Source organism: Bombus huntii, chromosome 5, assembly GCF_024542735.1.
Source record: "Bombus huntii isolate Logan2020A chromosome 5, iyBomHunt1.1, whole genome shotgun sequence".
In the NCBI taxonomy this organism is placed as follows: domain Eukaryota; kingdom Metazoa; phylum Arthropoda; class Insecta; order Hymenoptera; family Apidae; genus Bombus; species Bombus huntii.
Genome location: NC_066242.1, coordinates 10,104,070 through 10,131,815, shown reverse-complemented (window position 1 = coordinate 10,131,815; position 27,746 = coordinate 10,104,070). Strand labels below are relative to the sequence as shown.

The 27,746-nt window shown below is 33.5% G+C and overlaps 1 protein-coding gene across 2 annotated transcripts in view; it reads left to right on the top strand.

The window, feature by feature from the left end:
- LOC126866079 (lachesin-like) overlaps positions 1-27,746 on the top strand; it is a 156,939-nt gene that overhangs the window by 119,254 nt on the left and 9,939 nt on the right. Inside the window, exons 4-7 of one of the 2 annotated variants that reach the window (XM_050619181.1) lie at positions 7,289-7,447; positions 16,979-17,098; positions 18,937-19,074; positions 22,197-22,343. In XM_050619181.1, the coding sequence (XP_050475138.1) occupies positions 7,289-7,447; positions 16,979-17,098; positions 18,937-19,074; positions 22,197-22,343 (564 nt within the window). Of the gene's footprint in view, positions 1-7,288; positions 7,448-16,975; positions 17,099-18,936; positions 19,075-22,196; positions 22,344-27,746 lie in introns of both variants that reach the window. The other variant, XM_050619180.1, reaches the window with a different exon arrangement.

Here is a 27,746-nt window from a genome sequence, read left to right as displayed (position 1 = left end):
ATTTGAGTATCATTTACATATGATATGGAAAGTTGGTTTTACATTGGTCCAGTAGCACTCCAATCCATCATTGGATTATAACTGGAATAATGTAAACAGTGTTTTTATTCCAATACAATGCCGTCATGGTAGCAAGTAATCCAGTCACACGAGGGGATCGAAAATCTACTTTTCAAATCCAGTGTTTACCCCCACCATCGAGAACACAATATTCCAACGTTACTGGAAGCGTCGAGACGGCTCAATACTCAGCGCTGACTGAAGCGTAGTATAGTGTACATCCGATTTTGCGTGAATCCATTGCCATTACAGTTTACCACTTCTAATGGTTCAAAAAAAGCTGGAATAATGTAGACATCGATCGATTTCTAGTCAAATTACTGGAATGTAATCGCTTTCTCCGGCGGTTAGACTAATGTAAACCTAGCTTAATTCAGAAGTTACATTGATCAACTCTATAGATTGAAAAGTATGAAAGTGACAATGTTACAAACGCTGTTTTACAAGTGTACGTCTTAGAATTTTCTGACGATAGATAAATCGTTTTTTGAGAGTTCAAAATTAATCGTGTATTTATACAACAAAATTAAGATATTAACTATAAATGGAAAGTTCTGAGAGGCTCATCTTACAATAACGTTTGTACACGCTTAGGAATGTACATATTTACATCTCCGGACACTTCATTTGTCAGAAAGACAGTTCGTCGAGATACGCCTCCACTGCGACCATAGCATAGATCGAGGATTCGGGACAGGTGGATGTACTAGAGATGCTGATGAATTCGTAAACGCGGTAAGATTATATTTCCATGAAACTAGGAGTGTTGTTGGTCGCCTGGAGCAGTTCGCTGGACGCGCGTAAATAAGTTAGCAGACCGTTTCTGCGAGTAATTAAATGCACTCCGTGACGATGTCCCCGACACAAACACGCGATTAACTTTCAAATGGAATTCCCGAAATTCCATTAGTCAGCGGACAAACTGAAGCTGCAGCCCTTAAGCGTGCTCGCGTATACTATAATTTCCAGGGCACGGCGACTCGGAACCCCTGAGCGCAAAGCTCTTAAGCTTATCGCGAATAACCCTCGTTAAATTCCTTCCTTTATCGCGGCCGCGTTACTACCTACTTGACCGCTGCACACTGTGAAATTGCCTGTTCTCACTTTCGTGTTCGATTGGTACGACGTTTAGTCTGAACGAGAATTTCCCGATTAAATTGTGAAATTACAAGGCTGAGATTGAAGGCCTGTGTTTGCTTCATCTTGACGCTGTTAGCGTATAGTTTGAGTTCGTCCTATCTGCTCTGTCATAACGGAGTTTAATATAGCAGAAGGTTGAAAAGTGGCAAGTATTATTGATTATTCGTTTACTTTTTTAATAGTTTGCTTTATTTTATACATAACGCCTACTTATAACATATTGTTGAAAATTGTGCAAATATTAATTAGAATTATTCTATATCGAAATAAAGTTTAAACAGGAGAAGATTAGACGACGATAAATATTATTTATCATTCATGTGATCTTTTATAGCCCGAGCTGGTTTAATCTTGATTAGAACTATTTTATTTTGAAGTAATTATACTTAAGTGATTACATCAATATAATATAACGTATGATTTACTGTTTAAATATTTTTATGATCTCTACGAAATATATGCTTGTGCTAAGCACCCTGTAGTTTCTAAATACATTTCCAGATTTGTTTCAAACTTTAGCAACATAATTTCGACAGCCGTGCCTCATTACAATACTATTAAAATTTCTAAATATTTTATTCAACACATATGGTATATCCATAAAAGGCGTCTACAGGTTTTCTTTATACTTTGGTGAGCCACTGTAGTTTCTAGCAGCAGGATTAAAATTCGTACGGTGCGCTATACAAGGGGAGTTTATAAACAACTTTAAAATAACTCGTTCTTCTTACGAATGGAACGCATGGTTCGCGCAACGTGCGGCTGGAAAAGGGACGTTGGGAGAAAAATCTATGCGAATGAAGAACTACGGGCACGTTGTGTCAGGCGAAACACGTATGAAATAATAAATTCGACGCGATTGTTTCGCCGTATCAATAAATATACTATCTGCGGATACGACGGTTTTTTGTCGCCGCGTTTGAAACACAACGTAGCCAGAGCGCGAAATGAATTGCGCCACGCGTAGCTTGATATTTTTCTCTATGGCCCGATCCAATTGCTTTTTTGTTTGATAGCCTCACATTTACTTGATTTTTCGCGAAAATTTCTCATCCATATACTCGTTTTACTTTTATTATACGGTGTTGCATTATCCGGACGATAGTCGCTCGTGAATTGTGTCCAGAAAGTTTATTGATTTATGTAGCTATACGACGATGGTTATGCATTTCTATGATACATGTGGTTTCAAGGAGATAGGATAAATGGAAATTATGTGGTGTATTTTTGGAACAGATGTAAACTTGTCGAGTAAAAAGGTTATATGTGGCGGTAATATTTATTAAGTCCGGAATAATAGCGATTTGGACCAACACCTTCCTGTTGGAGCAACATTATTCGCCGAGACACGCTTACAATAAATTGTCCTATAGAAATATATTATATATAAATTATCATACAATAACATACTAATTAGTAATACTAGTGCATCGTTTCCGAATTATCGTGAGAAGTTTTAGATTATAGATTTCTGTCGTAAAAAGAATATTTATCATTTTATAATCATGATATTACTACTTCAAACTATCTAATCAGTTGCCCGCATTTTACAGAGCTATAATTTGGTTGAAAAATTATTGTTCTGCGTTGTTTTTATATTACCATATAAGCTAGCTTGTAACTTGTAAAATTCACTTGTAAAATTAGAATTTATATTACTAGAACTCATCGCTTTCGAGTTAGCAAAGCGTTAGCTTCAAACGAATAACAAAAGTTTTATCACAAAATTCAATATTGATAGAACCAGATAAGTAATTTCAAAATTTCTTTCAGCAACACAGCTTTCATTCCTTTCCTTGTTTATTTGATTTCCTGGATGCTCAATATTCAATGTGTTGACAATTCTGTTCATTTTCTTCTGCATATAAGACAGCCTATCACGCTAATCAGGGTAACAAGTTACGCAAGGGCGAGAGACTTGTTTGGAAAGTTTACGTTACGTTCGAAAACCTCTCCTTGTGAAAAGTTCGTTTTCCAACTACTTTACCTCCTGAACACGTCTTCCTGAACTCGTAGGTAAGACAGGATTGAGAGTTTCCTGGAGAAAGCTAGGCCTCGATGGCGATCTTCATATATACCCTATCCTATATGTATATATATATATATTATAGTTAACAAAAGCTCATGAATATTTCTCACTGGATAGAATATTCTTGGAAGAAAAGCTGCGATAATCTTGAATTATCCCTTACCATTGAGAACACTTAATGAATTTAATTGATACTTGATGAGCTTAATATTCTTGAAACTCGCTTTAATAACGAAATATTATTATAAAAAATTTGGAATACATACTTGAACAAAAAGAATATGGTAAATATCTGATAAAAATATTATCGGAGCATATATTACAAGCAAAGAATTTGGAATAAATGGGAATATTATTTAATAAGAGATACTCTGATTTTTGTTTATAAAGTTCAAAAGCTGTTTAGCTTTTTCTGGGAAATTTTCAACTATTTAACAGACCATTAGCTTTAGATATAGCGTTTCTTCCATTGCAGACTTTGTGCACTTTTTCTAAAGAACTAGCTGCAATAGCATCTGTCTGTGGGAAAGTTTTCTTCATGGAATCGTTTGTCAAGTATACCGGCTTCTAAAGATCGTTAAAAACTAATTTTCACCTTGTTCTTGAAAAGCTCTTTGGATATGACACGTCTACCCTCTTGTGGAGACTAGGAGAAGTAGAAATTTTAAAATCGAAATTTTCAACTTTCAGTGATATAACCTAGTTTTCTCTATAACAACGTTCTCTATTATCTTTCGTTCTAATAATAACCAGTGGCTCTTCAAATTACATTAGTCTTTATTATGTAAAAATATGGAAAAGTGCAAATATTCGAATACGTAATTAAGAATAATATAATTATATTAAGCAAATATTCTCATTGATTCCTAAAAATAATTGGTTTCTAGAACGCGTTTAATCATAAATGACATTTTCTTCTTTACCTCCTTTATTTAAAGCATTTAAAAATTTCTACATTGATATTCTACTTCACTATGCTACTGAAGGTTGTTAAATTTTGAATTTGAATTCTTCATTTTTGAATTTCAAATTTTAAATTTGTGTTTCAAATTTGGAACTTCAAGCTTTGAATTTAAAAATTCTTTAAGTTTGAAGGTTGCATGATTTTATAAGGGTTTCCGATGGTTCCAAACGTTTCAACATTTCAGAAGTGCAGCACATTTTGAAAAATATATTTGTGCTTCCTTTAATTCTTTCAAACGCTATACAAGCAATCAATTTTCTATAAAGATATAATGTGTTCCTTTGAATTCCGTGAAACTAAAAATCGAAAAATCGAATGAAAGCATTGATCAATGCTATTTTGAAACAGTTTTTGTTACCTCTTATGAACCAATAGTTTTTACAATCTTTTCTATATTTTTATGCATAAAACATATTTCATGAAGTATAATACCTAGTTGTTTTATAAACGGAAAGTTGATCGATGAAGTATATTATTTGATTGTTTTATATTACTTTATACAATTACATTATTTGATTGCTTATCTTGAATCTATTGATTCGATTAAAGTTTCATTTTACACAAACGTCTCGCAGCTATTGTAACTCGTTCGACAATTTTAGTATTATATAGTTTGTTTACTTGATTTTGAAGTGCGTAAATAAAATTTAATGTTTTTTACAATTTATTTTTACAAAACAATTCTTACAAAATATTAAATACATTTTTAGAGATAATAAAGTTGGCGTATTTAAAAGTTTCAGTGAGCGAGATTAAGAGTGAATGTATCGTATAAATGTATGAGTCCTAGTTGTCAGAATTAAAAAGTGAAACTGCAGGTATCGTTTTAATCGATAACGTCACCTCGCCTTTTCCGTTTAAATTGAAATTATAACCTTCAGTAAATTGAAGAGCGTGGTTATCATCGTACACCACGATATGCCATTTAATTTCCAGCGCGTGCGAAACAAAACACTTTCCCTTCTGCGATTGAAATGACGATTAAAGTACCGGAGCGTGGCCAATTATCGCGAATCAATGGCATGAAACAAAAGCCCGTCGCGGCCCCTTCGTCTCACTTACGTCAAGGGAAAAAGGAAATCGAGCCACCAGAGCTGCAATAATAGCCATTTAATTCTTTCCCTTAGAAATTTTCAAGCAATTTACCCGCATACAATTCCGCATTATATTATGTATTATGCGTATTATGAAATTGCTTTCAACTTTTTTAATTGACAGCTTATTTCATGAATAATACGTTTCATTTAGTGAACGTTTCAATATATATTTCGAAAGTCTTTAATATGGAGTATAAAATACATGTGAATTAATATCACATTCACTAAAATGTGTAAAATATTATCTCACATAGTGAAAATATATATCAATTTAAATTATTGCAGTATTAACTATCTACAACAGATAACAGATAAATTTATAATGTGATTTAAGGAAAAGAATATATGATATGTTTGAAAGTATTTTATCTTTTCGCTAAAATTTAATTACTTATTACAGAAATTTTTAATTAGAAAAAGAAATTATAATTTGAAATTATACAGGGTCTTAAAGACAATTTCCAACAGAAAGTTTGAGCATTTATATTATAGTATGAACGGAAAAAAATAACAAACATTTAATTAAAGTATGTTATATGCTTTTAATGTAAAAAGTTTATATTTTCTTATACGAATATTTGATAAATTCCATAAAAAAAAAATGGTGTGTTATTATATCAGTTGCATCAACAAGAAGAAAATACAAGAAAATTAATGTGTATTATATTGATTCATGAGAAACAATGTAAACGTTTTTTTAAATTTCCCTAAATAGGTTTCTTTAAACAATTCCTTTATTTCTGCGTGTAATGTATTATCAAGAAAAATATTTAAATTAACTCCAAATACAAACTTGCAGTTTAATTTGTGTTCGATAAAAAAAAAGTAAATTTGTGTTGATTAAATTTTCGCTTTGTCAGTGAATATTGTACATTTTTTAAATCTTAGTTTCATATTTTCTAGGCATCTTGAAATGCCATCAGTAAAATTACACATAATTTAAAATTTACAAACGATTATAAATCATTTCTCACAATTTCATTACGATTATATATGTATAAATAATATTTAAAAATACAACTACCCGACACAAATGTCTACATGCACTCTATGCACTCTAAAAAAAGAAAAAAATACACCAGTAAAATTCACTCAAACCCATTCCAACATGTCCTTACAATACTCCATACATCAATACATAGCTCGCATTCACCCAAACAAAACATCCAGCATCAAAGTTTCATCCAATAACATACCAAACCTAAATTATATGAAAGAGAAGCTCCTAAACAATATCCTACGTGGGTATATGTACAGTTGCTCACGAAAGAATCCAAAAGCTTGTAGAGATCTATCACAAATATATTATGTGTGTTATACAAAATATTTTGAAAATTCATTAACACTGTAAGGAGATTTGGCTACTATAATTATATTGCCAAAGTTTGAAACAAATCTAAAAATGTGCATTTATAATCACGATAGTTCTCTCAGTTCAAATTTAGTCATACGAAAGTCCTACTAAATCATACGAAATTTAATACCGATCTTGAAACCGATTTATTAGTATGCGAATAACACAATGGTATGAAAATACTTTTTATAGTTACTATACATAAAAGGTTCCTATAATATATACTCAAGTATTTTTCTGAGCCACTGTACTGCGTGTAATTCCAACTACCAATCCACAGAACCCGAATTTCGCACAGGATTCCAGGTGATCGAAAGCACCTTAAACGCGTCACCACACAATAGGGAGGCGGATCGGTGAACCGGTCACGTCACGACGTAACGCAGGCCCGTTCAAGCGTATTCACGATCAGCCGAGCGATTCCCGGTTTTACGATCGGATTGTCGTATACGGAACACCAGGGCGGTGGTCGATTCGTCGATGGCGTTGCGGAATATTTGCGAATACACAACGAGACATCGGTAGATCGGGGCCAGATAGCCATCTATCCAATCGAATGGCGTCGCGTTCGAGCGTGCCCTGTGTATACGAGGTGTACACGAGGGAGGCGGGATAGTATCGTTGCAATGTGCTCATTGTTTCAGTACCACCGGATATCCTGGACGACTCCACCAGCACCGACATGGAGGTACGAGAGGGCAGCAATGTGACATTACGATGCGCCGCGACTGGTACCCCCAAGCCGAAGGTCACGTGGCGGCGAGAAGTTGGTGGCACGATCGCACAATCGAATTCACACGAAGGTACGTATTTAAGGAGTAAATGGAATGAACGTGACAGATATACTACTTCTTGGGTTTGCGGAGACTGTATTTAATATTAGAACTAGGAACTTATAATGAGTGATACCTCTTACAAATGTTAGGTTGTTAATAAGTTTATGCTGTATTTGTTACTCTGCTGTTCAGAAGCTTTTATTAAATGCAGCAGAAGGTTGATTTTGAAAATGCCTATTCTCATTAAATGCAATGATTGGTTGATTTTAAAAATTCTCATTTTTCTTAACCCAACACCTGGTTATTTACGTCAACCATGCAGTAATTTACCGATTTGTTACTTTGTTTAAAGCGAAACGTTGAAATATTATATGCGATTGGTATTACATAGCCTTAGATACAACTCAAAGAAACGTCCGGGTCTCCTTTTACACTATCCGCCATTCAACTGGTCTGCTACTCCTATTTGACCCATCTGCACCGACTGGACCATGTTTCCTTCTTTCGCACCTTAGGTCCATTTATGCCTGCTTTCTCGCTGCAGGCATTGTTATCCTGCAATCGTCCTCGCCTCGTTCCGCGTATATTGCCACTTTTCTCGCACCGGGAAGCACACTTTCCCTGGACCTTCTTCTGCCGAATAAAGCTGGGAAAGACACACGACTCGTTCGCCTCTCTGATTGCATGAGATCTTTATTGCGAGGATAGAGTAGCAACGCCTGGGTTTTGACAGCTACGCCAGCTAGATGAGATCGCGCCCCCTGCTCGTTTCTTTGGCGTTTGTGCTTGGACGCGAGATGTCTTGCGACGAATTCTAGCTCGTGTGAGTCATGTGTTTTGACTCATCTTAAACTGAATGATGAAGTTAATTTCTAGTATGAATGGATGTTTTACAAATTAAACGTAAAATAGTGATATGTACGCTATAAGATTTGTCACACAACTAAAAGTGAGTTAAGTATACTGTTTTGAAACGTAGATTATTCAAAAATTTTTCATAATCATATTTAACGGATCAGAAGATAATTTGATTATATATAGTTCGAGCTTGGCTTTATCATACCCTAACTCATCCATTTCGATTAGTTTCATATATAAATTGAACATATAGTCCCTTATACACTACCTTATAAAACAATGGAGATTTAGATTAACAAAAATTGATAGAGTCAATGAAAGCAGAATATAGATTGAATTGCAATAAAATGAATGAAAATTTTATTTCTATGGAATATATGAATATAGATGTTTATTTTATCAGTTTACAATTTTGTTTTGTTTATTTTTCCATGTTACAATTTTATTTTAATAAAATTCAGCACATGGTCCCGATTTAATACAAACTACTATGTGTGAGGAAGCATAATTCAATTTTGCCAAGGGAGGATAATAATTAAAGTCGTACTTCGATACAGTTTAACGCGGTCAGTAGAAATAAAACTTGACTCAATTATAATTCTGCGAAACGTATAGAAACAGAATAAAACAATCGACGAAACGAATAAAGTTTGAACTATGTACCAGTAGAACATTGTATTTATGAATTTAGAGTTTACTAATTAAATTAATTTAATTAAATCAACTTTAATGAAAGTAGTATCTATAGTACTCATCGTTAGTAGTTCAAGATTGATGTTTGTAGAGACTACTATAATATCTTACGCTTACAAATTAATTTTCTAATGTATTTACATGGATATGCATGTTTATTTCTTTATTTATCGATAATCATGTAAATATTTGCGATTAACATATTCCACTACTGAAACTGTATTTTTCTTTAAAAGAAGCGTATCTTTCTTTACTTCTATAAAATTCTACTTTTGTCAAAGATAGCATTAATTAAACATTAGTTTAAATAATGTTTGCTCCAACTTCGATGCTTACTGTTTTCCTTGTCGTTCAAAATCTTTCTGCTAAAACACGTACATTAAAAGACACAACAACTGTGTCAGCAGATATTGTTGAGAATATGGTAACTCTGTTTAGTGCATATGCTGCATGCACAACGTATAGGTCAATAACAGCGAATGGATTAATCCATTGAAGACCAGTCAGCGAAATGATGCACGTATTATACGTAAACGCTGCATTATTGTTCTATAACGAATTTGAAAATATTAATATTCGATTGAAAATTATAAATCTCAAAATCTGAAAATTAAAAACCTTGAAAGTTTGAGTATTTGGAAATTAGAGATCCCGCGTTAACGCAACTTTATTCTTCGATAGGTTGATTACATCAAACATCAATCACCTGTTTCTGGGACTTTTACGAATACTTTAAGTCATAAGAGCAGTGAACATTTTTCATTAATGAACATTTGATTATTTTAGCAAACAATTATTAATTGTAATATATTAATTATAATGAAATATGAGTCGAAAAATATTTTGCTTTCGGTACCAGAGCCAAAAGTGAATCCAGTTAAGCATTGATCGTGTGCTTTACTGTTCATGTGTTATAATTGATTGACGTTCTACAGTAATACGTTTATGGATGTCGCACTGTGTTATTCTACGTGTTTTCGGTCATCGACTTCCCTGTCACACACGCAAATATAACGAGAATAACATCATTCAAAAACGGTCTTGTCCTATTTCGACGATATATTTGACATACATATTATTCGCATAAACTTACACGTAAAGCACAATACATCCAATTACAATTCAGTCGAATATCATTCGTTATTCAATTAATTATTCCCATTTCTATAACATACTGATATCAATCAGGAATTATTGACGACCTAGAGCATTCTGGAGAATTCTAATTTATAATGGAACGAGTCACGAAAACGTTCGATGAAAGAGAATTGTTAATAAATTACTAATAATAATTATTTTGTGATACGTCGAACGGATCGATCGCCATCGTCAATCATATAGAGATGACACTAACGATTACTGAAAAATTATTGATAACTTAATGATGCTTATCAATATACCAAGTGATATCGCCGAGGTACCGGCGAGATAAATAGAAATGACTACAGAATAAATAGAACGTAGCACGCGATACATTTATCACTATACTGCAGATTTTTTACAAATTCATATTTTTCACCCACTATATATTATCAAGAGTATCTTGTACGGACATTTTATATACTTTTTGAGCCAGATATATTTTGTAAATGTCCGTACCATAAGAATGTTCAAAACTGCATTTAAAATCCTTTAAGGACAAATATTTCAATCCTGAAAACTTGAAGTTTCAATATCCTTTTTCTTTTCCTTGTCGCAGACCAGTCAATTACACGTCATTCTCCTTGACGTACTCATTAAGCACGATGCACTTCAATTAAATAAACGAACAGCGTTGAACAGTGCATCTCGGAATCGACATGCAATAGTATAGACTAATCTATCCTCCAATTCGGAAATCGATACTGGTCGGTTTCCTTATCTATTTCTGTCCAGGTGGAATCGATGTGACGAGCGTTTCAGTTTTCAAGCCGTCAAAGCGTCCATCGGTCGTTTTGTCTATCCTTTTGCCCCTTAATTACCATTTCTGACCCCTTATTCGAATTATTCAGTTGTCTATTCTTCGTGCCACTCTGTCTCTTTACCCGATACGCAATTTCTCTGATCCAAGTCCACCCCTCCCCAGCTCCCTCGAGGCGCCATGACTGTTCAACCCATTCCGTGACTAATTGCACACGGAAGTGCAGGGGACGTTTCGAATTGTACGGTCTGCAGGTGCGTAAGCAAGAGGGTTAGCCTAACCCTTTCTCTGCGCCCTTCTCCTCACCCTTTCCTGGGCCGGATCGTTCTCAATCCTCCTCGTCCTTTCCAGACTCGAGCTTAAACACTAAGACTATGAACAGCGGTGACAATTGCGAAGCGTTTGTGGTTTCTCGTTTGAGCGAGCCAGGCGACAATTTTTTAGCCACTTTAGCCAGATAAATGGCCAAGGTTCTCTTCCCGTTAATTAAAATCCTTAATTCTAGACTTTTAATTGATGAAGGAGTTGAAGTCTGGAAGGGTAGAACGATTTCTTTTTAAAACAACTGACAATTTCGGGAACTGAATAAGAATTGGAAATTGTGGAAGCGACCATGAACTGGAAGACTCGGGATCCCGTTTCTGCTTTTCTTAAATCTTTCGGAGCTTAACCTGAAACTGTCTTTTCTGTCCTTGGATGAAATAAGAGCTTTTCTTCTCACCTCGTTTGACAAATCGTTCGATTACGTTTGAATAGTCGGCTCCCGTCATGTTTCAAGTCGCTTCTTCAAGAGCAAGAATGTGACGTTTGGGAAGAGTTTTGGTAATTTTTAGCTGTTAGAAGTTTCTTTTCTTGTAAGAATTTAAGTAAAGATTGCTTCACTACACAATTTTCTTTACATTTTAGAAATTATGTTTTCAAATGCAAATACCAATACTTTATGAGTGTTAACACGGGATAGACAGGTTGATACATAATTATATATTTGTATGTATATAAGGTTATAGCATATATTTGAAAGATTGTAATAATATCTTAGTACATCTAGAACTTTTTGTACATTGAAACTAACATCGTCAGTGACGTTTTACCAGATATTTTTCACCAGAAAACGAAATTTTACAAGAAAATCTTATTAATTACAAGTCATACAATTATCCTATTTGACGTAAAATTTCATTATTAATTACTAAATCATCTCATAAGAGAGTGTCAGTTTCCTTCGTTCGAATATACGTCAGCTTATCGTATCTATTCGCATTCTACGTGAATTCTAACTGAACCAATCCAACTTCAAACATCACGTAGAAAGAAGAATCCTCAAAAATCGAATGTCTTCAGGTATCTACCGAAAGCTTTGGAAGCTGTATCTATAGGATGTATCGGATCCGAAGTTTCGATATAAGAGAGGATATGACCTATACTAGAATGAGAAGGAATTTCGCTGGTCTGGTTAGAAGATAGGAATGAAATTCCGGTGATTTATTCACCGGATGAACTTTTTCTCGTCCTAGTCTGGTTTTAAGGAATCGTTTTAAGCATTTGTCGCCGTTGCTTCCTTTTATTCTTCCTATTCGCTTCTTATGCGCTTCTGCTTCGCCCAGCTGTCGGTTCTCGACGAGAAGCGGTTCGATTCCATTAGACGATAAGTAAAAGAAAAATAAAATATTCCATCAGTTCTGTATACCTATTTCTATTCTTCCGCCTTTTTCCCCCCTATCTTTCTGTTTCTCTCACTTGTACTTTCGAAACGACGTTTTGTCCTTTCGCAGCAGGCACGCAAGGCCGAACTTGATGGCACTGGTAGATGAAAAGCAAAGTCTTTCCCCCGGTGAAGCTTCCTGTCGGTAATTTCAGAACAGCTAGAAGCGATGCTCCCGTAATTGCCCAAGTACGAACAGCTTGACACGTGGAATGAATTTCGACGGGCTAAACGATCTTCTCAACAGGTGTTTAAAGGGATGTGCCTTTTTTGCGCTTCTTTCAATGCACTCAATTAGGGTTGCATCACCCTCTCCTTTGAACTACGAACTTAGTCTTCTGCCGTATTGGTAAAATGTCTTTTCGAAGTTTTAGAAAGTTTATAATGAGTTGAAAATGAAAAATATTTGGATGCTCTTTACCTTATTTTCATTTCCTGTTCCTACGCAAATTAATTATCATACGGTGGAGTTGTTCCGTAATGGGAAATTGAATGTTAGAGACCGAAAATTGGTAATTTGTATTTGGTACATTTTGTCCTTTGTATCTTTTATATCTTAGATGATTAATTATTAAACGGATGGAGCGAGAAATTGAAAGCTTTATAATAATAGGAGATCGGATATTAGAAACTGAAGATCCGCAATTAGTAATTGGTATTTGGTAGTTAAAAGCTATTAATTGGACATAGAGAGTTCATGTTGCTGGAAATTAGCGAAATTATCAAATATCGTTTATTGTTTCGTCAAAGTTGATGATTAGCAATTGGTTATTGGAAATTTGATTGATTAAGTCATCAAATGTATTGGTGTGTTTATTGCTTTACGCAGATAAAACAGAAAACACACCACTTTAAATCTCAAATTCTGTATTATTCTCAATTACGTCATAATTTTATTTATTAATCGATGACAATTGCAAAATGGTTATTGAATATTTATAAATATATTAGTAGCTAGCACTTGAAAATTTTAACTTGACAGAAACTTCATTATTTTGAACTATATCATACCGTAATTAACTGGTAAACTACAATTTAATCATAACTTAATCTAGACCATAGTTAAAAGTAAAGAATAGTAATAGTAATTCTATTTCGTGCCCCATATTTTTCGTCTGCAGTAATACAAATCAACAATTTATTTTTATTCGATAAAATTCGAAGACCTTTAATAGAATTATTCGTATCGTGCAATGCCTGGTATCGTTGTTTGAAGTAATTTCAACGTCCGAGGAAATTAATTTCCTCATATCAGACTATAGTTATCCAATAAATACTACTGCGAAAATGTAGTCACGTTCACGGTAGCGAAACGTAATAAAATTTACGTAATTAATTATATTGGCGATGAAACGAGACTGCGTTAGAATAAAATTCAACTTGTTGTGTTTGCTATACATTTACGATTTCCATCGTTGAAAATTCAAAAATTGTTTACTGACTGTCTCGGACCTCGCCTCTTTCGATAGCACAACACGCAAAGCGCTTTTTATGAGATTAAATTTCAATTTTCAAATTGGCCATCAATTTCACAGATCAGCAAGCGGCTCTAAATCAAAAGATTCAAACAACAAAGAGGCCAAATTCTACTTTGAAGTAGGTTTCGTTTAAAGTTTTTTATACAGAGATTAAATTCGAACGAGTACATGATCCTATTTGAGATGATATCGTAAATTTTTATCAAATTTTCTAATTTTGTAAAAAGGAAAAATGCAAAGCTGCAAGTTGTACGCGTTGGAGAGTTCCTTCGTAAAAAACTTCTAGATTATTTCTCTTATGGTGTTGACTGAATTTTAGAAGAATTTTGATTCTAAATGTATGAAATTTTCTTCAAATCGTTAAACTTTCGCAATGAAACTCTGAAACTACTACCTGCCTTTATTTAGCGGCTTAATAGTTATTTTAGCTCGCGGATTTCCCTACACTTTAAATGTTTTTAAGGAAAGTTTGAAGTTATTGTAGTCGCGCGTTTATATCTATTTTGTTAAAGAAGGGGTTGTGTGGTGAGAATGATGTTTTCTAAAAGTAGCTATTAGAGTAAAAATTGGACGAGAAAAATGTTAATCAAATAACTGGATACTCCAATCACGAAACTCGTACATTTAATTCAGAATGATTTATCATAGTCATATTCAGCAGCATTGCAATATCTCAAACCCAAAATCGATATTTCAGATGATTTGTCTCTTTCGTATTTCTATAATACCGACATACTGAAGATTCTCTCGTTTCAGATTCTCAAATTACGTATGTCATTGAAGTTCATAAAGTCAGGAAATTAGCATCTCCTTTCGCGGTTTCTACCATTACAGTCGCTACTTTAATAAATTGTCGGTACGGAGAATTTCACGGGCCACAGAGGAGGTTTCGTTAAACGCGGTTACATCACTTACGTGCCCCTTCAAGCGATCTAATTAAATCTCTTAAGTAGGTTTTCCGTTTTTGCCTTGCAACGTTCACCCACTCGTATCCGGTGCATCGCACTCCGACTTCTCGTGGTTCGAATATTTTCCAGCAGATTACAGCCGTTCCACGGGTATAATCATATTTAACGTTTACCAGCCTTAGCAGCAACCCGGCGGCAACGTTATTACTCGTAAACATAGGCATTGATTACGTAAACAGCTAGCAAACTTTATAACAATTCACCTGTTTCGTGTACTCGCCATAACGAAAATATGCACTTACGCTGTCCTTTGAAAGTACCGAATCGGCTTAATTTTGATATCATGTAAATTCAATTCCAAAATTACGAATGACCAGCATTTTTTTCTTATTTACTAATTATTATTGTTTTTATTATTATATCATTTCGAAAAATATAAATAATGTTATATTTTATGTTACGATTTTATTATTATTATTATAGCACGATGAAGCTGATTTTATTTAAAAGTTAATATACGATAACTGCAAATTGATATTTGTAAAAGATCTGGTGTTTGAAAAGATTTTTGTCTGCATTATATAGATTTTAAACCGTTCTTTCAAATTGATAGAGGGAATATCTTGATTAATTCAAGTACTTATGCCATATTTAATACCAATGCGTAATACCAAAGAATCGTTCATTTCATTTTATATTTTATATCATATTTTTGATGTGTCTGTAATTTATAATTTACTTTTAACTTTATAACGTACTTTAAATTTTACCTGCAATTCTAATAGAATTTATTAAACATCACTACTATGAATATGACTCAAACATTAATCAATTTCTCATGGTTAGAAATTGTATAATGATTGTTGATAATTTCAGTTCAGAATGTTTGCTTTTAAAGTAAAAATAGTCTAATAATAAATTTCATAAACTTTATTTCTCGAAGGAAGAAAGTCAGTAACCTCCTGATATTCGTTATTTTATAAACATACTTGATAGGAATCTGTTTTCTCCGGCATAATAATTTCCTAGTTCAGGAACAGAAATCCACCGGATGCTTCTTAAAAAGTCTCTATCTATGCAAAGGTTCAAGAATGTATTTTAAGATTTCATTCCTTCACTTACGATTTTTATAAATAGTTAAATGAGCAATTAAAAAGGAAATTCTTTTCTTTCTAAATTAGCTAAGAATAATCAAAATATTAAAAATATTATGATATAACTATAAATTTATGTGTCGGAAGATATTTTGTACAAAATACATTGGTTCTTTTATGACAGACAAATGTTTATAGCCATTGACTGCATTTAGAGAATTACAGACATAAGGGAGGATTGATAATGATTACTTGGGGTGTGAAAGAGGAGTTTATGGCTATCCAAGGTTTTGGGTGAACGTGACCGAATGTGTATACATGTTATTCTGTCTAGCTTAAGTAAAAGAGGATATAAATTAAAGGAGGAAAATCTATCAGCATAAAATATTCAATTTATCCTACGACCAACTATCAAACTAGTTTAGTCACCAAAAATATAAAATACAGTATATTCAGGGTATCAGCATTAATGTCAAATTATTAATATCAAATTAATTTCAACCATCAAAAGATATAAAATACGATTCGATTTCTTATAATATTTTATAACGAAGCAGCATCAGTCAGCTCCAACATTCCAGATATCAGAGTTATGATCCTCGACTTTAACTGCCGGAATAAATCTCTACCACTCCACTTTCTATTCACCGAAAAACCTTTCATTTACTCGAAAAATCAACTAAACCAGAAAAGGCTGCATAAAAGATATTCAAGTGAATAACCTATGCGAAATCGACTGCTTAATGCACTGGGATTTTACGCGGTAGCACTATTTGACAGCTTTTATTTGAGATTCGCAGAGCTGGACGAGCGCGATAGCAATTTTTCGGAAATATCTCGGTTTTAAACGTTCCCGCAGCCGCTTATGGCGGGGCCAACAAATGAAACACGCACTTCTATACATTTGTATGTTTTGTTACAGTAGGCGAGGGCTCGGTGTTGAAGTTAACTCGCGTCACACGTGCCCATATGGGACCGTATCTATGCATAGCGTCGAATGGTGTACCTCCAGCAGTCAGCAAGCGGATCGTGCTCAATGTTTACTGTAGGTTTTTTATTAGAAATACATTTTAAGAAACTATATAATATGTACACAGGTTCACGATAGTAATATCTTAACATTTACCATAAAAAATTTGTGTGTATATGTATTTCATATGTGTATCATTTAAAACATTTCGAAGTGTAATTAGCGCTGTAATGAGATACGACTGTCATAATTATATTAATCAAATTTGAAACTATTCTGGCAGTGTATATAAAAGTTCTGAGATATTTAGTTTTATAATCATGGGATTAAAACTTAAGCAATTGCTTAATAAAGATGTTGGTAATTATAAAATATAAAATATTTCGAGATAGTCTCCTGAGAAAAAGTTTGCAAGAAATTGCAAAGAATTACTTTAACTTTATTCGAGAGTTCAACGGAACATAAATGATCTCTCGTGCGAAGATAATGTTATTTGATTATTCGAACAGCACGTATCATGAATAACTTGTATAACTATGTTTCTGATTTCATCTGATTTCTTAAAAAATGTATTTTTCTTACTGTTCATTGTTCCACCCTATCAAGCCAATGATATTCAATTAACTATGCGAGAAATACATTTAATACGTTTTATATAACACTAAATAAGATTGTCAATATTCATAATGAATTTTTATCCTACTTAGATTAATAACGCAAAAAAGATTCTCAGAACCAGATTCAGAATATCAGTTCAGAACTACACAAATAAATTCCAACTAAATATATCAAGTTTTGAAAATTCATACAAACAAAGAAACAATCCTATTTGTATGGGATTAATAACGAAAAAGAATTAAATCGTTTGTATATATCAAAAATCCTTCGACTCGTAAAGCAACTAATGGCATTCCAGCTTGGCACAAAGACAAACAACCGGAAGCACTAACAGTGCATTATGCACACGTGTTGGAAAATGCAATTTAAGGTCTCGCTATATGGCCGTGGATCTGTCGGGAGAACGGTACCATAATGACGCCACTTGGGAGACCGTGAATGGCAGATGCAGGGGACCATTGTTTCCGGCGCTGAAGTAACGCCTTAAATATTGTCTGCCGGCGGCAAACCTCTGCTGTCACGAACCGACCTGTCGACTATCTTAACGGATTGATTAAAATGAGGGCCCTTAAAACGCACGCTTTGAACTGAAAAAAAAAACCATTGAAATTCCAAATTTATTCATTTCTTTTTTCTCCTGTCGCTTTTATTAACACCATGACGATCGGTTAGTGTAGAACGTTACTTTCACGTAGAACGTAGAATTGAGATTTTTATTATATTTTTAGCAAAATTCAATAACTTTGAATATTTGAAAAATGCAAAGATTTGATAAATTGAATGGGATGTGGAATTCCATTGAGATCTATGAAATATAGATATATTTTCCTTAGTGATTAAATAATAGGAGATTGCAATTCTATTCTCAGTAGAATTTATTAATTGATATAGAGATAAATTTGCCTTGATACCAGAAAAATCTCAGTAGAAGGAAAATATGACATTTCAAAATATGAACATGGTTAAACTTTCAGTCCCATGAAGTATTGCTTTCGGAACAATGATTTGTATTAGAGAAAAAGTACGGTATGAGTAACACAGAAATATTGAATGAAAGGAAAAGATGATAAAATGTCTTTTAATATCAATTAATATGTAGTCTACAGTTCTTGAAAATGCAGTGCTAATATCTCAACACAATATTTTGTTGCTTAAATATATTCCTATGCTATTCCTAAATTTCTGAACTATTATTACATTTTCGAATGTAATCGACTGTATGCCTGTAACTGAACAAAATATTTAATATACGAGACAAATTTTATACGAATTATTATCAGAAATTATTTTTGCAGTTCAGCCAATGGTGTGGATCGAAAATCAGTTAGTGGGCGCTTATGAGGGCCAAACTCTCGTCCTGGAATGTCACAGTGAGGCTTATCCAACAGCGATCACTTATTGGACTAGGCCATCCAACGAAACGATCACAAATGGTACGAAAACATTGAATTCTTTCCTATAAAAGGACATCCATTTCGTTTCCTCAATTTTTATTTTAATATGAGTCGATTAAATGAGTTGCATTTTAAAGGTAAACCTTCGTATTTTTAAAGTTTCAAGTCTGTCCATAGAATATACGTTAACTTGTTTATATTCCATAACTAGTTTATGTTGAACATCTTTGTCTTACTTGGTAATTCTTGAAAACTGTACGAAATTCGCATATTTACGAATACTAAACAGTGGTCAAAATTCTAAGATAATATTTGAAGTGTAAAAACGTTTGCATTACAAATTATGTAATACTAGTAAAAATGTATCATTGCGGGTTTCATGCCGAATATAACCAAGAGTTTAAAAGAAAATCAACATCTGCTATCGTGGACAATTCTTCGACCAAAACTTTTACCAAAGAAAATCCTACTATTTTATATAATTCGATATACGATGACCACAAAAAGTATTATCACATATCCTTATTTTCCAATGAAGCGTTTCTTTATCAGCTCCTATATTTTTCATTTTCGTAGTATCAAATGTTTATAGTCATATAAAAGTATTACTAAATGATACGAAATTTAATATACTTGGATCTAATTGATTAGTATGTAAATGCTATAATAAACACTATGATATGCCAATAATTTTTTGAGCCATCATAAGTGCTATTAGAAAAAGTGATTTGTATACATACATAATGACCCACTCTCAGCTCGAAGACGTAGTTTCCGCGCCTTTTATCTCAGCACTGCGCCATTCTGGTTGGAAGACGCGACGGAAAGTTTACGTACAAGTAATGCTAATGCGGTTATACCTAATTGTTTCAGTCTAACGTCGTTGTCTCGCTAAACGTAGCCCCGACTCTTCGTGATAATTGGCGAAGGGCGAGCGTAAAGGAGTACCCGCGTGAAACGATAAGGCGCCTGCGTGTCGTTTCTTCCATCTCTCCTCTAAGGATGATTGTAACGCGACAAAATTAATAACGTATCTCGTCGTCTGTCCACTTTCTTAATTTCTATCTTAATTCCTTTCTTTTGTGCACAAGTTACAAGTATTTTTAATTTTACTGAACAGCGCGAAAGAATTTATTTCTGGATTAATACGTCGATTGGGTTTTGAGCGTGAGAAAAACATTGGCTCATGGCGTGACAGGAACTCGTTAAATCCACGGTTTGAATGAAACGAAACAAACGCAAGAAATCGGGATACAGCAAAAAAAAGATGACGCGTACGTGCTGAAATCGTATTATTCGATGGCCGGAACCATTACGGAAAACATCCTGCGGAAACGTTACTTTTTTGATACTAGATTTACCGAAAAATTCTGTCGACCTTTGCTTGTATATCTACGATTTTATTCGGAAGTTTTTTGCGAATCACAGATAGACTTCTCATTCTTACAACAAAAACTATTAAAAATTGGACGCATATTGCAGGAAGTTTGATCAATAAATCGTTCTATAGCAAAGTGTACCCTAACATCGTTGGATCGAAATAACGGGATCTTCCATTGTGACTGAACTTTGGTATTTTCTTTTGAACATTTCCGGTGTCGTTCGGAAACCATTCGCGTATGACGTTAACGTAGCGTCATCAGCGATCAACTTGTTAAATGTTACAAATAACGAAATTTATAATTTCCTTTTCGTATCCTCCCTTCCATAAGCTGGTAGTTTATTTAAATATTTATGAAATTCTTAGACGGAAAAAATGTTTGATGTTCCAAACCTGTGGAGTGTAGAGAAGAATATTAATATATTAAGAATCGAGAGTTGTTCTAGAGCTACACAATCGCCATATCGGTATAAAACAGTTGTGAGTAATACGGGATATTATATTGCAGGCTTAATGATTTGAAACTTAGTTTCAAGCAATTGATTTCTTTTCTTGGAAAGAATACCAATGTGAAGTAAATTATCTTTCCCATGTGGGCAGTAACATATTATCACGAGATACTCGATGTCGATGGTAAACTTAAAGTGTAGTATCCCTTATATTCTATCTTCCAATAAAAACTATGTAGCAACTAACAATTCAAATTAGTTTCTACATAAGAATAACAAACATATGTACATTTCACTCATCATGTACAATTCTGATTAAATTCAACCTTTAGCACTAAAACACGAGACCTGCCACCAGGGAAAAATATCATTTACCCAAAAGCTTAACCTAAATTCCTTTAATTTATTCCAACCACGCTGCACACTTCCACAAAAACATAATAAAACTTCATTTGCGTTACCTGCACACGTCCCGTCTACTTAGGAAAAATATTAGACGACGAGAGAAACAGACACCCGATATATGCAAATATATAAAGCGAAATACGCGGCCATAGAAAAATTATTACACGTTAGAACGCCAGACAAACGACGTATACTAATAAGCCCAGAGCTAATGTCCCACATTTTTCCATTGTTAGACGTTTTAGTGTCGAACGAACAACAATGAATATACAATGTGGATGTCATCCGTCTAGAGAAAATGGCGATCGCGTAAACAACGTCGTGTATCCAGCTCACGTCGTTTCAAAATGTTTAAAACGATATAAATAGTTAATTTGTCAAGCAAAATTTCCTGTTATTCCAAGTAAATGTCACACCTCCTTTATCGTCGTCGTTTCGTAGCAATTAAACGAATTAGCTTTTTAACCGGCGACGAGAGCAATTATACGACCACGAGATTAATGGCGTAACTCGCGGGCGATGAGCCTTATCAAGCACTTTTTCATTGCATTCTTCGGCGACACGTGAACAACCGACCACAGATTGAACGAGATTTTCAATTACAGAGAGCGATTGTTCGCGAAAATACGTTTTTCTTGGGACCCGCGTTATTAGACTATCGTCAGTGGTTTCCAACTGGTCTTGGATACTGGTATGGTTTGAGAAATCTGATGGTTTTGTGTGTGCTTTCGTCTCAAAGATTTTATGAGAAAGACGATGCGATATAAAATATAGTGGAGAAACATTGGACCATAATGCTTTTGTTACTTGTCCGATGTTAATTACCGCTTTAGTTTTCATTTCTTATCTGATTTGATGCTTTGATTTATTTTTAAGAAATTATTAAAACGATTCCATGCAAAGATTCTCTACGTTTCTGCTTCCAGACAATTATAAGGTTGAAACAATTCCAAAGGGGTACGAGATAACCATGAGGCTCACTATAAAATCCATACAGCCCCAAGACTTCGGGTCGTACAGATGCGTGGCAAAAAATTCATTGGGAGAAATGGATGGAAAAATCAAACTTTACAGTGAGTAAATTGAATTTTATTATTTATAGTTCAGAATACACTGTATCAGAGAAAAGCATATTATTTGTTATGAATACTTGATATCTCTTCTATCAATTACTGTGCGGAAATATACTGTGAGCTCGAAATGATACCAGGTATCGTTAAAAAATCACATATTTTATGAAAAGCTTATCGAACATTCTGTTTAATGTAGAACTAAATAAAGTCGTATGCTGATATCCATTAAAAACATTACAAGCTTGCAATAATTAATAACGTGCTAACCAAGCAGCAAACTAGAGAGCGCTACAGTCGCTAAAAAAATTCGTCTCTTTTATAATAAAATGGAATCACATGGTAGCTCCAATCATAAATATTACACAAGCTTCTAAAAGCGAATAATAAAATACGCGGAAAATTGTGCGTTTCATAAAATCCTTCTTCCGCCCAGAGTTCCCTGGTAATTTCTACACATGTATAACGTAATCCACGTTATTCATTGAAGCTTAAAACCAATAGAAAATAAAAATCTTTTAAACGAATGCATTAAACAAATTCCTTATCGTGATTTTATAAATACATGTTACCGTAGAAGAATCAATTATACCCAGAGTTAAAATTAGTTATATTATTGTAAAATAATTTACAATAGAAATATAATACCCAACCACTTATTGTACGGATGCAGATTTAAAACCCAAAGGCCAAAGTAAATTACTTAAAAGACATACAACATAGAATTCTAGCGGTACAATAAATAATCTGGCAATAAGCGATATAAAGCTTATAATTAAAAGTCGGAACAGAAAATTTATCTAAAAGTTAGGATTAATTAATACAACTTCTGCACATTTAATGTTTTCGATTTTACGATTATCGTGTTATTATATTTAATAAACAAAAGGTTCATAGAACAAGAGGTTTCATACGTCGTCAAGTCAAACGAATTTGTTCAACGGTCATAATTGCGTGGTAATTTCATAACTGTGCAACTTTTCTGCTTATCAGTTCTCGAAATCCTTTCGTTATCGTAACTTCCGTTAATTACATGGCTCTGTAACTACTCGATAATATCGAATCGAGGGTGCGAGAGTTGATGAGGAAAATCAAGGGAAAAGGACAGAGGGAGAAAGAGAGACTAATCCCACTTGAATTTTGTCGATGAACTTCGAGTAGCAAGGACTTTACGGGCCACTCTATCGCAGTCAATTAATTCATCTTAATAAATGTAGTTCCACTTTGATCACTGTTTCAGGTCAAAGATGGACTTTAACAAGAAGTGTGCAAAAATTTCCGACTAGCTAGATCTCTTACTTTATATTTCGAGAGCGGTATTTGAAAGAATTTTAAATAATATTATATAACTGTATGATAGTATCTATTTATTTGTACCGTGTTCTTTTACTTGATATGCTCTCACATCTCATATACTGGTTAAAATTCTCTTAGATATCACTTTTGGAATATAAAGTAAAAAATCTATTTGTCTACTAACTTTTGCACACCACCAATTGCTATAATTTCCTTGGTATTACTGAAACTTATTAGAATTAATCCTATTATAAGTAGGATATATATGTTATATATATTATAGTCTATATTGTTATATTGTTGCGTTTATATATATATGTTGCTAAAAGAAAAATCTATCCCCAAAGGATTAAAAGGGATACATTTGTTTTAAGTGGTGTGCAATCGACATTGATGCGTCAATCGGCTTAAAATTGTTTAAATAACGTATGCGTATCAGCCATCTGGTTCAATGCTGCCGCAAAATAACAGAAGTGCAATATAATTGAACCACCGGGAGTCGTCGTTAGAATTCGCGATATTCAATTAGCGCGTGTAATATGGAATTACTGTGTCCAGTGCCGTTTAAAAATTTTCATAAATCGGGGCTATCGCGCACGCTAATTTTATCGGAATCCCAAGGAGGGGTTCGTAGATCGAATTTTATTACTACGATTAAATGTAACGATCGTATAATTTCTGCTTTGGTTAAGCTTAAGTGGTTCTACCGAAAAGTTAGGAGATTAGTTTTACGGATTAATTGAGGTGGAGAACAAATTAATAAATTATTTACTGGTTACTTTATAAAACTTTGTTCATCCTAACTTTATTATTCAAACAAAGATTTTAATAGAAGGATGGTAATTATTTTGTCAGATATGGGAAGTTTAGAGGAAATTTTTATAAATTTGCCTTTCAACATAAAAACTAGATCTAATGACAAGTGATTCTTCACAAGTAACCAGTAAATGCAAGTTATTACTCATGAAACCAGATATAGCGGTGGTTTATTAAGCTAAAACGAAGTATAAGTATGAATGCCATTAACTGGTAGCTAGCGATCAGAAGAAATATAAAACAAGAGTTCCGTGTTGCTCACCATTTAGCTCTTCTCTCTTCCTTTTTCTTTCACTATGTTATTAACGATTTTCGTTTCACTACGCGAAGAAACTTCTTCGTTACGTGTTGGTTGAAACGCGAAAAATTTATTACGCTAAATACGTAACGTGTTACAAATAATGGCTGAACTTTCTTCCAGCTTCGCTTTAGTTTTGTAACTTGTTAATTATCACGATGCTTCCTTACACCCGGTTCGGAAAGTAATTTAGCCGGTGAAATTCGGATTAATTATACAAGCATACGCGTCCACAGTCAGGCGAGCTGTGTAAACCTTATTTACTTCGAGAAAGCATCTAAACCGTGTGTAATCTCACTCGAGCAAATTTGATGATACTGTACTAATTAGAAACACCTCAAGTTCAAAGAAACAGAGAATCCTAATCAGTTTATTCTCGCCATTGAATCTCTCAAAATGATAAATCGTGAGTATTAATAATTTAAAATGTTAATCTTTCTCCACACTTTCTGTCTCTTATCTTACATTGCTTCTATGTAGTAGCATCTTCTTACATTCTCAATGCCAATTTTAATAGAATGATATAGCTATGACTTGGCTATGAATTTTTAGGCAAATTAGTTTTATTAGTCTTATGGATACAATCAAAGAGATAGGATTTAAATAGGGATTCTACATTTACTTATTAAGAATTATAACCATTACTTTACTTTGGATATTTCATATATCACATATCTTAGATGCATGTTTTGCATTTTTGTATCTTTAATTTTCGCATAAATGCATAAAATTGCGCAGTCCAGTTATGACATATGAGAGGCGATAAAAGAAATATCCAGATTACTGCTACAACACTTTACGTATGAAGTATTAATCTACATCGTAATGGTCGCTTTCAAGGAACTCTTATCCAACAGCTTATACATCATTGCTAACAACTTCCTCATTTCAGGAGCTCCGATATTTTCTTTTATTTTGTTAATTGCTGAAGAACAATGTTGACCTGTTATTTAATGAATCTTTAAGTTAAACCTCTCTTTTATAACATCAAATTACATTTACACAATATGGTGGAATTATCAGGACCAAGAAATATAATATACGTAGTCAAGTTTAGTCTTTGTTTTAATTTCAAATCTCATTCCGATTTATGGCACTAAATTTATGACAGTATAAATTTTATATCAGGCATACGCTGTTATGAAAACAGATAGTTACGTTCAAAAACAATTAGAAGTATAGCTATACTTCGCTTCTTATTTAATTCAATTCACTGATTTATAAATTCAAGAAAAGACACATTCGCTTTTATGCATTGCTTTACTTTCTTAGATTCTTAATCGCAATTTCAACACAGTGACCCAGAGCTCACGAGATATGTCGTGTACAGTAAATTAAACGCTGAGGTTGGTTCACGAGATTATGTCCGTGTCATACTATACGAATGTTATACTTGAAACTAGACGTCACAAGGGAGTTTCCGTTTTGGTTATGGCCAAAAACAAACGAAAGTCATTTGAACTAAGCGAGGTTTAATTATCCACGAAGAAATTTTTAATATTGAAACTGAACGCAATAACAAAATCGTAAATGTTATCTATCGAAAAATAGAAACAAGAAAATGTATATTTACGATAGAACTTGCTACTTGGTCAAATAAATCTCACCAATTTCTATAAATTGACAGAAACCTATTCCGCAAATCTTTGTTCTGTTTTTAAATGAAAATAAACTGCTCCAAGTACAAATTTATTTGATACGAAACTTGTATCGAGTTTGTAAATGAAGTAATAGAATAAATAATTAAAGAAGAAACTTCGTAAATTTTACGATCTTTCGCGTTAAGTTAGACAAGGATAGAAAAATTTTATATGTCACGTGTTAACATATACGTACCAGTTCCAGGATCGTTTATTTTACTCGAATTATTTCTCTGTAGTTATTTCCATTCGTAATAAGAATTAACCCCTTTTACAAACCTTTACGATCCTTTACAAGAAGATTGCATCATACACCTTTTTTAAACTACTGCAAACGTTTGCATTCGGCTCAAAGAACTCGAGAAGTTAGAGGCCAAAGAGAAACATCGTCTTGCAGGTACTTTCTCGTTAGCTAATGATGTTAGTACCGTAATTCAGGAAGAAAAAAGGAAAGACTAAACCGGCGCCAGAGAATTTCAGACAGCTTTAAATTATGACGGGTCGTATAGCACGTCATGTCGCATCATATCATGTCAAAATTTCCTACATAAACGTCACGTGCTTGTACTGGACATGTTCACGCGGCCTAAACCACTCGAATGATTCCAGTTATTGATTTCAAGGGAAATCACGTTCCATTATAATCTTTTTTTTATATGGAAAGATTATTGAGACTCATATAAAGACTTATGTAAAAAGAAATAAGTCAGGAATATGTTCAGTACTTTTGAAACAGTTAAAACATTTTCTATAGCTGTTATACTATTTGCTATTGAAAAGTGTAGAATACTAATCAGACATAATAACTTAATCAGAAATTTCTACTGAAATTGAAATTAATGAAGACTAATTCGAAATATGTCGATTGTTCCGCCAAAAATAAATATGATACAATTTATCTTCAACAAAGATGGAACGCAAATACAAATACAAAAAGAAGGTAATATAATTATAAGTAATAATTCAAAAATATAAAATACAAAAAAATTAGTATTCCCAAAAACTTGAATAGCCTTAGTGATCGAATTAACTGGTCTTTCTTAGTAAATATGTTAATAATTTATGTCATAATTATAGCCAAAAAATAGTAAACGCAAGTCTACGCAGCGCTTTATTCTCTTGCAAACAAACGAATAAACCAAACATTACACAAAACTGCATGACGCTTGCAATGTTTCTATCCAGTGCAGGAAACTCCATGGAGAGATTTATTTCTCTAAAGATTGCGTAGCACAACCCTTCATTTTCCACCTAATTTATGCCACCCTTTACAGAATTTCATTGAAAAAAAAGAACATCGTACGTGCATTTCTAGTTCCTTGAACAAAATTTCAACTGTGGAACGTGATTTCCAAA